The following is a 15,711-nucleotide window of genomic DNA, read 5'->3' on the forward strand; positions in this document are numbered from 1 at the left end:
GAATAATAAGAACTAGGGCTACGTTGTAGCACTAACGGGCCCGAGCACAGGCAATTTCAAGTCTGTTGCGGTCGGGGAAGAGAGAGCGATCGATGACCAAGCGCACGTCTCTGCCTTGCGTGCGTTTTAAGCTCTGCAGCAAGAATAAACGCTTCACTTCCTGTAGCCAGCAGGTGGCGCTATGATTTTAAGTCACGGTGTCTTTATAGATGTCATCAGGTCGCGACTCTTGTCTTACATGTCTAGTTTGGAGTCGATGGGACCAAATATGTCTAAGATATAGAAGCTTGTGTTTTCATGGCGTTCATCACACTTTGCCGCCACGCCACGGTCAGACGGTGTGTCAGAAAGTTGTTTCTTTGATAACTTTTTATCTCCATATTGTTGTGATGACACTCATCTAAATTTTTTGTTGATCTGATGAAAGCTCTCCGAGAAGTACATAAAAATAGAACATGTACCAAAAACAAGACATTTCCTGCTGCCACCAGGGGGCGCTGTAATTTTAAGTCAAGATTTTTGTGTTGTTGTCTTCAGGTCGCGACTCTTGTCTTACATGTGTAGTTTGGAGTCCATGGGACCAAATATGTCTGAGATATAGAAGCTCGTGTTTTGATGGCGTTTCGTCACACTTTGACGCCCCGCCACAGTCAGACGGTGTGGCGAAAAGTTTTTTCTTTGATAACTTTAGATCTTCATTTTGTTGTGATGACAGTCGTCTAAATTTTAAGTTGATCTGATGAAAGCTCTACGAGAAGTGCATTAAAGTAAAAAATTATGGAATATGACCAAAATAGTCACTAAATCAAAAATGGCGGGCTTCCTGTTGCGTTTTTCATAATGCTCCAAGAGGCTTTTTTGTACATCTGGTGATGATACACAACTGTCTTCAATTTCGTGAGGATCAGTGAATGCTAAATGAGATGCATCTCCGTAAATGAGGGGCTCTCCGTTGGTGGCGCTGTTGAGCCATTTTGCCACGCCCATTTCCAAATACCCCAGAATACGTAAATTTTCACGACTTTCTAACTTACTGCAAACTTTTACAACTTTTTGAGCATGGTAAAGCCCTCAAAAAGCCAATTCATTAACGACACAGCAAAATAATAATAACTAGGGCTACGTTGTAGCACTAACGGGCCCGAGCACAGGCAATTTCAAGTCTGTTGCGGTCGGGGAAGAGAGAGCGATCGATGACCAAGCGCACGTCTCTGCCTTGCGTGCGTTTTAAGCTCTGCAGCAAGAATAAACTCTTCACTTCCTGTAGCCAGCAGGTGGCGCTAGGATTTTAAGTCATGGTGTCCTTGTAGATGTCATCAGATCGCGACTCTTGTCTTACATGTCTAGTTTGGAGTTGATTGGACCAAATATGTCCAAGATACAGACGCTCGTGTTTTGATGGCATGTGATCAGACTTTGACTCCACGCCATGGTCAGAGTATGGTGTTTTCCTATTTTGTAGCAGGTAAAAATACCAGTTAAATGTCAACAGTTGTCTTTATTGTCGTTCTGTTATTTAATAAATGCAACAAACTATAGTTTTTATATATATTGTATAACTATATATATATATATGTATATATATAACTTTATAACCTGTGTTATCAAATATGTTGTGCGGCTCCAGACAGATTTAAATTGGGGGAAGAGGGGACGAAATGGCTTTTTCAATAGTTACATTTTGTGTCTTGATCAAACCATGGTGTTACACTGACCTCTGGTGCCTTAATATTGGCACTACAGGTGTAATTCAATATTAAGTCACTAGAGAGCAGTGTTGGACCATTAACTACAGACATGGTGTTTTCATTTTGTTTATCAAATTTATAAGCCTCACCACGGTCACACAGATTGATGAAAAGTTTAAATTTTGATAACTTTAGATCTTCATCTTGTTTTGTACACATGCATCAAATTTTTACGTTGATTTGATGAAGGCCCTACGAGAAGTGAGTCAAACTGTAAGACATAGAAAAACAAGACATTTGCTGTTGCCACCAGGGGACGCTGTGATTTTAAGTCACGATTTCTGTACCGATGTCTTCAGGTCGCGACTCTTGTCTTATGTGTATAGTTTGGACTCGATTGGACAAAATATGTCCAAGATACAGGAGCCTGTGTTTTGATGGCGTTTAATCAAACTTTGAGGCCACACCACGGTCAGACGGTTTTGCTAAAACTTAATCCTTCAATAACTTTAGATCTCCATTTTGTTGTGATGACGATCGTCTAAATTGTAAGTTGATTTGATGAAAGCTGTAGGAGGAGTACTTAAAAGAAAAAATATCGAATATGACCAAACTGGCCACTAAAGTCAAACTGGCGGGCTTCCTGTTGCGTTATTCATAATGCACTGATGGACTTTTTTGTGCATCTAGTCATGATACACAATAGTCTTTGTTTTTTTTGATGATCGGTGAATGCTAAATGAGGGGCTTTTCCGTAGGTGGCGCTATTGAGCGGTTTTGACACACCCGTTCCCAAATACTTCAGAATACGTAAACTTGCGCACATTTCTAATTTACTGTACACTTTAGAAACTTTTTGAGCACGTTAAAGCCCTCAAAAAGCCAATTCACTGAGCGAAGAAAAATAATAATAATAATAATCTTTTCAATTTCAATAGGTCCTCTCACCGATTTCGGTGCTCGGGCCCTAACTAGGGCTACGTTGTAGCACTAACGGGCCCGAGCACAGGCAATTTCAAGTCTGTTGCGGTCGGGGAAGAGAGAACGTTCGATGACCAAGCGCTCGTCTCAGCGTTGCATGCATTTGCGCACTGCTGCAAGATAAACGCTTCACTTCCTGTAGCCAGCAGGTGGCGCTATGATTTTAAGTCATGGTGTCTTTGTTGATGTCATCAGGTCGCGCTTCTTGTCTTACATGTGTAGTTTGAACTCGATTGGACCAAATATGTCCAAGATACAGAAGCTTGTGTTTTGATGGCGTTTAGTCACATTTTGACGCCTCGCCACGGTCACACGGTGTGGCGAAAAATTGATCTTTCAATAACTTTAGATCTCAATCTTGTTGTGATGACACTCGTCTAAATTTTCAGTTGATCTGATGAAAGCTCTCCAAGAAGTACTTGAAAATAAAAAACATGGAATATGGTCCAAATCGAAAATGGCGGGGTTCCTGTTGCGTTTTTCAAATTGCTCCGGCGCGTTTTTTGTGCATCTGGTGATGATACACAACTGTCTTCAATTTCGTGAGGATCAGTGAATTCTAAATGAGGTGTTTCTCCATAAATGAGGGGAAGCTCTGTTGGTGGCGCTGTTGAGCCATTTTGCCACGCCCATTCTTTAAAACCATCTGAATATCTTCAAGGGAGGGGGGCTGATGATACACACATGTAGTTTGAGGGAGATGGACCCATGAACACGGAAGTTAAAGCGTTTTCGTGTGTCATGGCGAGCTGATGTGACGCCCCGCCACAGTCAGACAGTGTGACGAAAAGTTGTTTCTTTGATAACTTTAGATCTCCATCTTGTTGTGATGACACTGGTCTAAATTTTCAGTTGATGTGATGAAAGCTGTACGAGAAGTATATCAAAGTAAAAGATTATGGAATATGACCAAAATGGCCACGAAATCGAAAATGGCGTGCTTCCTGTTGCGTTTTTCATATTGCTCCGAGCGCGTTTTTTGTGCATCTGGTGATGATACACAACTGTCTTCAATTTCGTGGGGATCAGTGAATGCTAAATGAGGTGTTTCTCCGTAAATGAGGGAAAGCACCATTGGTGGCGCTGTTGAGCCATTTTGCCACACCCATTTCCAAATACCCCAGAATACGTAAATTTTCACGAGGCCCATAATCTGCTCTATAGATGTTGAATGCATTCTGTAGTGAGAACACATTCAAGCACATGTCCTACACCTCCATGAGAGGGGGGAGGGGTGAGAAGGGGGAGGGATGAGAGGGATGAGAGGGGTGAAAGGGGGTGGGGTAAGATGGGGGCGGGGTGAGAGGGGGGCGGGGCCTTCAAAACAGGTTGATCTGAGGAGGTCTGTTTTAGACAGAGTATAAAGGTGCTGTTTTAAATTATCCTTGGGGTATTTTTACCAAAATATTTTACAGACATTTCATTAAGAACCCAAGGAACCATATCAACTGTGGTGAAATGGAAATAATATGTCCCCTTTAAAGCGAATATGTCCCCTTTAAAGCGTTTTCGTGTGTCATGGCGAGCTGATTTGACGCCCCGCCACAGTCAGACGGTGTGTCGAAAAGTTGTTTCTTTGATAACTTTAGATCTCCATCTTGTTGTGATGCCACCCGTCTAAATTTTAAATTGATGTGATGAAAGCTCTCCGACAAATAAATCAAAGCGCACGATGTACAAAAACAAGACATTTCCTGATGCCACCAGGGGGCGCTTTCCTTTTAAGTCATGATTTCTAGGTAGATGTCTTCCGGTCGCGACTCTTGTCTTATATGTGTAGTTTGGAGTCGATTGGACAAAATATGTCTAAGTTACAGAAGCTCGCTTATATTGGCGTTTAGTCGAACTTTGAGACCTCACCACGGTCACACGGTATGATGAAAAGTTTAAATATTGATAACTTTAGATCTTCATCTTGTTTTGTAGAGTCTCATCTAATTTTTAAGTTGATCTGATGAAAGCTCTCCGAGTAGTACATAAAAACATAACACGTCTTAAAAACAAGACATTTCCTGTTGCCACCAGGGGGCGCTGTGATTGTAAGTCACAATTTCTGCAGTGATGTCTTCTGGTCGCGACTCTTGTCGTATGTGTCTAGTTTGGACTCAATTGGACAAACTATGTCTGAAATATGGAAGCTTGTGTTTTGATGGCGTTTCATCAAACTTTAACGCCACACCACGGTCAGACGGTTTTGCTAAAACGTAATCCTTCAATAACTTTAGATCTCCAATTTGTTGTGATGACGATCGTCTAAATTTGAAGTTGATCTGATGAAAGCTGTACGACAAGTACATCAAAGAAAAAATATGGAATATGACCAAAATGGCCACTAAAGTCAAACTGGCGGGCTTCCTGTTGCGTTATTCATAATGCACTGATGGACTTTTTTGTGCATCTAGTCATGATACACAATAGTCTTTGTTTTTTTTGAGGATCGGTGAATGCTAAATGAGGGGCTTTTCCGTAGGTGGCGCTCTTGAGCCATTTTGCCACGCCCTTTTCAAAATACTCCAGAATACGTAAATTTAAGCCGCCTTCGAATTTACTGCAAACTCCTACAACTTTTTGAGCACATTAAAGCCCTCAAAAAGCCAATAAGTTTAATCGGAAAAAAAAATAAATAATAATAATAATAATAATAATAATAATAATCATTTCAATTTCAATAGGGCCTCCCACCGATTTCGGTGCTCGGGCCCTAACTAGGGCTACGTTGTAGCACTAACGGGCCCGAGCACAGGCAATTTCAAGTCTGTTGCGGTCGGGGAAGAGAGAGCGATCGATGACCAAGCGCACGTCTCTGCCTTGCGTGCGTTTTAAGCTCTGCAGCAAGAATAAACGCTTCACTTCCTGTAGCCAGCAGGTGGCGCTATGATTTTAAGTCATGGTGTCTTTGTAGATGTCATCAGGTCGCGACTCTTGTCTTACATGTCTAGTTTGGAGTCGATGGGACCAAATATGTCTAAGATATAGAAGCTTGTGTTTTCATGGCGTTCATCACAATTTGCCGCCACGCCACGGTCAGACGGTGTGTCAGAAAGTTGTTTCTTTGATAACTTTTTATCTCCATATTGTTGTGATGACACTCATCTACATTTTTTGTTGATCTGATGAAAGCTCTCCGAGAAGTACATAAAAATAGAACATGTACCAAAAACAAGACATTTCCTGCTGCCACCAGGGGGCGCTGTCATTTTAAGTCAAGATTTTTGTGTTGTTGTCTTCAGGTCGCGACTCTTGTCTTACATGTGTAGTTTGGAGTCCATGGGACCAAATATGTCTGAGATATAGAAGCTCGTGTTTCGATGGCGTTTCGTCACACTTTGACGCCCCGCCACAGTCAGACGGTGTGGCGAAAAGTTTTTTCTTTGATAACTTTAGATCTTCATTTTGTTGTGATGACAGTCGTCTAAATTTTAAGTTGATCTGATGAAAGCTCTACGAGAAGTGCATTAAAGTAAAAAATTATGGAATATGACCAAAATAGTCACTAAATCAAAAATGGCGGGCTTCCTGTTGCGTTTTTCATAATGCTCCAAGAGGCTTTTTTGTACATCTGGTGATGATACACAACTGTCTTCAATTTCGTGAGAATCAGTGAATGCTAAATGAGGTGCATCTCCGTAAATGAGGGGCTCTCCGTTGGTGGCGCTGTTGAGCCATTTTGCCACGCCCATTTCCAAATACCCCAGAATACGTAAATTTTCACGACTTTCTAACTTACTGCAAACTTTTACAACTTTTTGAGCATGGTAAAGCCCTCAAAAAGCCAATTCATTAACGACACAGCAAAATAATAATAACTAGGGCTACGTTGTAGCACTTGCGGGCCCGAGCACCCGCACGTTGAAGCCTGTTGCGGTCGGTGGAGAGAGCGATCGATGACTAAGCGCACATCATCGATCGAGCATGCACTTCTCCACGTTGCATGCGTTTTGCGCTCTGCGGCAGTAGGTTTGCCAGTAGGTGGCGCCATCACTATTATTACACACAGACTTATAGATCTGTTCAAGTAGCCGCTCTGATGTAGCGTGAGCAGTTTCGTGTCAATTGGAAAATTTTACCACAATGTAATTTTCACACTGATCAGTAGGTGGCGCTATGCCCCTGAACTAATGTTTATATATGGAGCTGTTCAGATCAGGATTGTGATCATAGGTCAGAAGTTTGGAGCCGGTTGGATAAGGCAGTGTGGATTAACAAAGTACTTCCTGTTTCATGGATAATCAGTAGGTGGCGCTATGACACTGAGGAAATATTGACACATAGAGCTGTTCAGGCTTGTACTCTTATCATGTGACAGAAGTTTGGTAGTGATAGGACAATGCACAGTGGACTTATGAAAACATCGTGTCCTTTGGCGAAGGATGATCCTTCGCCGCACCTCAATGTTTAAATGGTTTGAGGAAATGTCACAATTCTGACCTTGATTCAATGACTTGACTGAGCTCATTTGAGCTGTATATCTTAAAGCAGTCAGGAGCAGTTCATCAAAGAGTAAAACATGTCAATTCATGTTGCCACCAGGGGGCGCTGTGATTTCAAGTCATAATTTCTGTGTAGATGTCATCAGGCCGAAACTCTTGTCTTACATGTCTAGTTTGGACTTGATTGGACCATGTATGTTCGAGATACAGATGCTCGTGTTTTGATGGCGTGTAACCAAACTTTAACCCCACGCCACGGTCACACGGTGTGAAGGGAAAGAAATCCCTTAATCAGTTTTTATCTCAATCTTGTTGTGATGACACTCATCTGAATTTGAAGTTGATCTGATGAAAGCTCTACGACAAGTAAATCAAAGTAAAAATGTGGAATAGGGCTAAAATGGCCACTAAATCCAAAATGGCGGGCTTCCTGTTTAGTCTAGCATATCTATCCAAGAGACTTATTTGTTTGTTATGAAAAGACACATGCCCAAATCGATTTTTGTACATGTCGGCCAATCGTAGTGCCGGGGCTGCCCGTTAGGGGGCGCTAGTCAGTTATTTTGCCACGCCCATTCCTTAAAACCATATGAAAATCTTCAGGGGGGGGATGTTGTTGCACACATTTAGTTTGAGTGAGATAGAGCCATGAACACTGAAGTTAGAGCAATTTCGTGTTTCGCGGCGAGTTGATGAACTTTGATGCCACGCCATTAATATGGCGTTTGACGAAAAGGTACAGTTATCTTATGCCTTCATTGTCAATGTCTTGAGACCCATTTGATACAGTTTGACATGGTTGAGGTCAGTGGATGAGGAGGAATACATCCAAGTGTAAGACAAGCAAAAAACAAGACATTTCCTGGTGCCACCAGGGGGCGCTGTGATTTTAAGTCATTATTTCTGTGTAGATGTCATCAGGCCGGGACTCTTCTCTTACATGTCTAGTTTGGACTTGATTGGACCATGTATGTTCGAGATACAGATGCACGTGTTTTGATGGCGTGGAACCAAACTTTGACGACAAGCCACGGTCACACGAAGTGACGGAAAAAAATTCCGTTGATCATTTTTTTTCTCAATCTTGTTGTGATGACACGCGTCTAATTTTTAAGTTGATCTGATGAAAGCTCTACGACAAGTACATTAAACTAAAAATGTGGAATTTGGCAAAAATGGCCACTAAATCCAAAATGGCGGGCTTCCTGTTGCGTTTTTCATAATGCTCCAAGAGACTTTTTTCTATGATTATTCACGTTACACCAGTGTCTAGATTTTGGTGAAAATCGCTTATGTGGGAACCTAAGGGCTGGTTCCAGGGGGCGCTGTTGAGCCGTTTTGCCACGCCCATTTCCAAATACTCCAGATTACGTAAATTTTCACCAATCTCTAATTTACTGGAAAGTTTAAAAACTTTTTGAGCACGTTGAAGCCCTCAAAAAGCCAATTCATTGTTCGGAGAATAATAAGAACTAGGGCTACGTTGTAGCACTAACGGGCCCGAGCACAGGCAATTTCAAGTCTGTTGCGGTCGGGGAAGAGAGAGCGATCGATGACCAAGCGCACGTCTCTGCCTTGCGTGCGTTTTAAGCTCTGCAGCAAGAATAAACGCTTCACTTCCTGTAGCCATCAGGTGGCGCTATGATTTTAAGTCATGGTGTCTTTGTAGATGTCATCAGGTCGCAACTCTTGTCTTACATGTCTAGTTTGGAGTCGATGGGACCAAATATGTCTAAGATATAGAAGCTTGTGTTTTCATAGCGTTCATCACACTTTGCCGCCACGCCACGGTCAGACGGTGTGTCAGAAAGTTGTTTCTTTGATAACTTTTTATCTCCATATTGTTGTGATGACACTCATCTAAATTTTTTGTTGATCTGATGAAAGCTCTCCGAGAAGTACATAAAAATAGAACATGTACCAAAAACAAGACATTTCCTGCTGCCACCAGGGGGCGCTGTCATTTTAAGTCAAGATTTTTGTGTTGTTGTCTTCAGATCGCGACTCTTGTATTACATGTGTAGTTTGGAGTCCATGGGACCAAATATGTCTGAGATATAGAAGCTCGTGTTTTGATGGCGTTTCGTCACACTTTGACGCCCCGCCACAGTCAGACGGTGTGGCGAAAAGTTTTTTCTTTGATAACTTTAGATCTTCATTTTGTTGTGATGACAGTCGTCTAAATTTTAAGTTGATCAGATGAAAGCTCTACGAGAAGTACATTAAAGTAAAAAATTATGGAATATGACCAAAATAGTCACTAAATCAAAAATGGCGGGCTTCCTGTTGCGTTTTTCATAATGCTCCAAGAGGCTTTTTTGTACATCTGGTGATGATACACAACTGTCTTCAATTTCGTGAGGATCAGTGAATGCTAAATGAGGTGCTTCTCCGTAAATGAGGGGCTCTCCGTTGGTGGCGCTGTTGAGCCATTTTGCCACGCCCATTTCCAAATACCCCAGAATACGTAAATTTTCACGACTTTCTAACTTACTGCAAACTTTTACAACTTTTTGAGCATGGTAAAGCCCTCAAAAAGCCAATTCATTAACGACACAGCAAAATAATAATAATAATAACTAGGGCTACGTTGTAGCACTAACGGGCCCGAGCACAGGCAATTTCAAGTCTGTTGCGGTCGGGGAAGAGAGAGCGATCAATGACCAAGCGCACGTCTCTGCCTTGCGTGCGTTTTAAGCTCTGCAGCAAGAATAAACGCTTCACTTCCTGTAGCCAGCAGGTGGCGCTATGATTTTAAGTCATGGTGTCTTTGTAGACGTCATCAGGTCGCGACTCTTGTCTTACATGTCTAGTTTGGAGTCGATGGGACCAAATATGTCTAAGATATAGAAGCTTGTGTTTTCATGGCGTTCATCACACTTTGCCGCCACGCCACGGTCAGACGGTGTGTCAGAAAGTTGTTTCTTTGATAACTTTTTATCTCCATATTGTTGTGATGACACTCATCTAAATTTTTTGTTGATCTGATGAAAGCTCTCCGAGAAGTACATAAAAATAGAACATGTACCAAAAACAAGACATTTCCTGCTGCCACCAGGGGGCGCTATCATTTTAAGTCAAGATTTTTGTGTTGTTGTCTTCAGGTCGCGACTCTTGTCTTACATGTGTAGTTTGGAGTCCATGGGACCAAATATGTCTGAGATATAGAAGCTCGTGTTTTGATGGCGTTTCGTCACACTTTGACGCCCCGCCACAGTCAGACGGTGTGGCGAAAAGTTTTTTCTTTGATAACTTTAGATCTTCATTTTGTTGTGATGACAGTCGTCTAAATTTTAAGTTGATCTGATGAAAGCTCTACGAGAAGTACATTAAAGTAAAAAATTATGGAATATGACCAAAATAGTCACTAAATCAAAAATGGCGGGCTTCCTGTTGCGTTTTTCATAATGCTCCAAGAGGCTTTTTTGTACATCTGGTGATGATACACAACTGTCTTCAATTTCGTGAGGATCAGTGAATGCTAAATGAGGTGCATCTCCGTAAATGAGGGGCTCTCCGTTGGTGGCGCTGTTGAGCCATTTTGCCACGCCCATTTCCAAATACCCCAGAATACGTAAATTTTCACGACTTTCTAACTTACTGCAAACTTTTACAACTTTTTGAGCATGGTAAAACCCTCAAAAAGCCAATTCATTAACGACACAGCAAAATAATAATAATATTAATAATAATAATAATCATTTCAATTTCAATAGGTCCTCTCACCGATTTCGGTGCTCGGGCCCTAATAAGAATAATAATAATCATTTCAATTTCAATAGGTCCTCTCACCGATTTCGGTGCTCGGGCCCTAATAATAATAATAATAATAATCATTTCAATTTCAATAGGTCCTCTCACCGATTTCGGTGCTCGGGCCCTAATAATAATCCTTTCAATTTCAATAGGTCCTCTCACCGATTTCGGTGCTCGGGCCCTAATAATAATCATTTCAATTTCAATAGGTCCTCTCACCGATTTCGGTGCTCAGGCCCTAATAATAATAAGAATAATGCCTACAATTTCAATAGGGCCTCTCACCATTCGGTGCTCGGGCCCTAACTAGGGCTACGTTGTAGCACTAACGGGCCCGAGCACAGGCGATTTCAAGTCTGTTGCGGTCGGTGAAGAAAGAGCGTTCGATGACCAAGCGCTCGTCTCCGTGTTACAAGCGTTTCGGCACTGCAGCAAGGATAAACGCCTCACTCTCTGCAGTCAGCAGGTGGTGCTATCGTTTTAAATCATTGTGTCTTTGAAGATGTCATCAGTTCGCGACTCTTGTCTTACAAGTCTGGTTTGGACTGGATTGGACCAAATATGTCCAAGATACAGAAGCTCATGTTTTAATGGCGTGTAATCAAACTTTGACGTCAAGCCAAGGTCACACCGTGAGACAAGAAATATATCTTTTAATAACTTTTCATCACCATCTTGTTGTGATGACACTCAACTAAATTTCACGTTGATCTGATGAAAGCTCTACAACAAGTACATCAAAGTAAAAGTGTGGAATATGGCCAAAATCGCTACCAAATCCAAAATGGCGGGCTTCCTGTGTATTTTAGCATATCTGTCCAAGAGACTTATTTCTTTGTCATGAAAAGACACTTGTCCCTATCGATTTTTGTAGATGTAGACCAATTGTAGTGCCGGGGCTACCCTTTAGGGGGCGCTAGTCAGTTATTTTGACACGCCCAGTCCTTAAAACTATCTGTATATCTTCAGGGGTGGGCTGTTGATACACACATGTAGTTTGAGGGAGCTGGACCCATGAACACGGAAGTTACAGCAATTCCGTGTGTCATGGCGAGTTGAGCTTTGATGACACGCCATTAATAATCCGCATGATGAAAAGTCACAGTAATCGTAAGTCTTGAGACCTATTTGACACAGTTTGACATGGTTTCACAAAGTGGATGAGGAGAAATACATCCAAGTGTAAAATGTTCCAAAAACAAGACATTTCCTGCTGCCACCAGGAGGCGCTGTGATTTTAAGTCAAGATTTTTGTGTTGTTGTCTTCAGGTCGCGACTCTTATCTTACATGTGTAGTTTGGAGTCCATGGGACCAAATATGTCTGAGATATAGAAGCTCGTGTTTTGATGGCGTTTCATCTAACTTTGACGCTACGCCACGGTCAGACGGTATGACGAAAAGTTGATCTTTCAATAACTTTTGATCTCCATTTTGTTGTGATGACACTGGTCTAAATTTTAAGTTGGTATGGTGAAAACTCTACGAGAAGTACATCAAAGTAAAAATATGGAATATGACCAAAATGGCCACTTAATCCAGAATGGCGGGCTTCCTGTTAATTCTTTCATTATGGTCCTTGAGGTTTTTTTGTGCCTCTGGTCATGATACACAACTGTCTAGATTTTCGTGAGGATCGATGAATGCTAAATGAGGGGCTTTTCCGTAGGTGGCGCTGTTGAGCCACTTTGCCACGCCCATTTCCAAATACTCCAGAATACGTAAATTTAAACCACTTTCTAATTTACTGCAAACTTTTACAACTTTTTGAGCATGTTTAAAAATTCTCAGAATAATCCTTTCAATTTCAATAGGGCCTCCCACCGATTTCGGTGCTCGGGCCCTAACTAGGGCTACGTTGTAGCACTAACGGGCCCGAGCACAGACGATTTCAAGTCTGTTGCGGTCGGGGAAGAGAGCGTGATCGATGACCAAGCGCAAGTCTCTGCCTTGCGTGCGTTTTAAGTTCTGCAGCAAGGATAAACGCTTCACTTCCTGTAGCCAGCAGGTGGCGCTATGATTTGAAGTCATGGTGTCTTTGTAGATGTCTTCAGGTCGCGCCTCTTGTCTTATGTGCATAGTTTGGACTCGATTGGACAAAATATGTCCAAGATACAGGAGCCTGTGTTTTGATGGCGTTTAATCAAGCTTTGAGGCCACGCCAAGGTCACACCGTCTGAGTAGAAATGTATCTTTTAATAACTTTTTATCTCCATCTTGTTGTGATGACACTCATCTCAAATTTAAGTTGATGTGATGAAAGCTCTACCACAAGTGCATCAAAGTAAAAGTGGGCAAAATGGCCTCCAAATTCAAAATGGCAGGCTTCCTGTGTGGTGTAGCATATCTGTTCAAGAGACTTATTTCTTTGTCATGAAAAGACACATGTCCTTATGTATTTTTGTAGATGTAGACCAATCGTAGTGCCATGGCTGCCCTTTAGGGGGCGCTAATCAGTTATTTTGCCACGCCCATTCCTTAAATCTATCTGAATATCTTGGGGGGGGGGGGCTGTTGATACACATATGTAGTTTGGGGGAGATGGACCCATAAACACGGAAGTTAAAGCGTTTTCGTGTGTCATGGCGAGCTGATTGGACGCCCCGCCACAGTCAGACGGTGTGGCAAAAAGTTTTTTCTTTGATAACTTTAGATCTTCATTTTGTTGTGATGACAGTCGTCTAAATTTTAAGTTGATCTGATGAAAGCTCTACGAGAAGTGTATTAAAGTAAAAAATTATGGAATATGACCAAAATAGTCACTAAATCAAAAATGGCGGGCTTCCTGTTGCGTTTTTCATAATGCTCCAAGAGGCTTTTTTGTACATCTGGTGATGATACACAACTGTCTTGATTTTCGTGAGGATCGGTGAATGCTAAATGAGGGGCTTTTCCGTAGGTGGCGGTGTTGAGCCATTTTGCCACGCCCATTTCCAAGTACTCCAGAATACATCAATTTAAACCACTTTCTAATTTACTGCAAACTTTTACAACTTTTTGAGCATGTTTAAAAATTCTCAGAATAATCCTTTTAATTTCAATAGGGCCTCTCACCAGAGGTGCTCGGGCCCTAACTAGGGCTACGTTGTAGCACTAACGGGCCCGAGCACAGGCAATTTCAAGTCTGTTGCGGTTGGTGAAGAAAGAGCGTTCGATGACCAAGCGCTCGTCTCCGTGTTACATGTGTTTGGGCACTGCAGCGAGGATAAATGCCTCACTTTCTGTAACCAGCAGGTGGTGCTATCGTTTTAAATCATGGTGTCTTTGTAGATGTCATCAGGTCGCGACTCTTGTCTTACATGTCTGGTTTGGACTGGATTGGACCAAATGTGTCCAAGATACAGAAGCTCATGTTTTAATGGCGCGTAATCAAACTTTGACGTCACGCCACGGTCACACCGTGTGACGAAAAATCTATCTTAATAACTTTGTATCTCCATCTTGTTGTGATGACACTCATCTCAGTTTGAAGTTGATCTGATGAAAGCCCTGGTACAAGTACCTCAAAGTAAAAAATGTGGAATGTGGAACATTAAATGCAAAATAGCAGGCTTCCTGTTGCGTTTTTTTCCAATTGCACCTAAACGTTTTTGTTTGTCTTGTCATGATACACCTGTGTATCGATTTATGTGAAGATCGGTCAATGTGAACACGTTCCGGGGGTCTCGGGGGGCACCATTGAGCCATTGAGCCATTTGCGACCCCCATTGAAAGGTCCTCCAGAATACGTAGATTTTGACCACTTTCTAGCCTCTCCCTGTCAGTGCTCAGGCCCTAAATATATGTACGACCAATATCAATGATGTATCATTAATATAGTGTAACACCCATAGTCTGCATTGAATACTTTTGTAATTAATACTTTTTACAGTTTGATACTTTTTTTTACCACAGTAAACGATACAGTAAGATTGGTGACCACCATTTTTCTCATCCCTCTCAGATCAGGTGAATGCAGACAGTGAAAGACAACTTTAATTTGAGCATTTTTTCTACATTTGTTTTTGTCCAACAACTTCTTGATGTGTCCTGTATGAATAAACTTTTGTGTGTTTGTGTCTGCAGATATTAAGTTACCTGGTAGCATGTGACCACCTGTGTCAGCTGGGTTATGTCATGGCTGAGGTAGAAGAGGCTTTGGAGATGTTTCAAAACTGTGAAACAAAGGTGGGACATTCAAAGAGCCACAGCATCTTCTTTAATCATCTTAGAGACAACAAGACATTACAGATTAATAATCAATATATAATCTCTTCTTCTTGAGGCGGAGGAGTTCCTTCATTTGCTGAGTCAGTTCAATGAGATGGGCTTCCAGCAGAACACCATCAAAGAGGTTCTGCTGGTCCACGAGAACCACAGAGAACGAGCCCTCGAGGAGCTGATGATGCGTGTGGCATGATGGAGCAGATAAACAGACACACACTCACACTTTACATAACTGCAACCTCTATGGGAAGTCAAAATTTGACAGTGTAACTAAATGTGTGATTATGGGGATAATGATGAGGTTTTTTGGATAGTTGTTTTCCTTTTTACCAGATTATGTATGTTGTTGTTGATTTGTTGACTCTCATGGGTAATATAATTATCTGGATCTCAACTTTGTATTGTCTAACGCCGGGTTCACACCGGACGCGGAAGCGACGCGTAAGCGTGGCGTAAGCGCTAATCCCTATCGCGCCGGCACTTGGCTGTTCACACCGGACACTGAAGCGACGCTGAAGCGCCGGGCAGCGCTAATAATATCACCAATTGATCCAGTAGTATTCAAGCATATACTTACTTGTTGCTCCAACATTAAGCAACGACGTCCCAACATGTGTCTTTCTTGGTGTTGTCTTTATACAACATGTTCCGA

At 41.9% G+C, this 15,711-nt stretch overlaps 1 protein-coding gene across 1 annotated transcript in view; it reads left to right on the top strand.

Moving 5' to 3' along the window:
* Nucleotides 1-15,235, top strand: part of ubap1lb (ubiquitin associated protein 1-like b) — a 75,920-nt gene extending 60,685 nt beyond the window's left edge. Inside the window, 2 exon segments of the mRNA XM_053426002.1 lie at nucleotides 14,919-15,087; nucleotides 15,090-15,235. Coding sequence (XP_053281977.1) covers nucleotides 14,919-15,087; nucleotides 15,090-15,235 — 315 coding nt within the window.
* The last annotated feature ends 476 nt before the right edge of the window (nucleotides 15,236-15,711 follow it).

Source organism: Pleuronectes platessa, chromosome 1 (assembly GCF_947347685.1).
Source record: "Pleuronectes platessa chromosome 1, fPlePla1.1, whole genome shotgun sequence".
NCBI lineage: Eukaryota > Metazoa > Chordata > Actinopteri > Pleuronectiformes > Pleuronectidae > Pleuronectes > Pleuronectes platessa.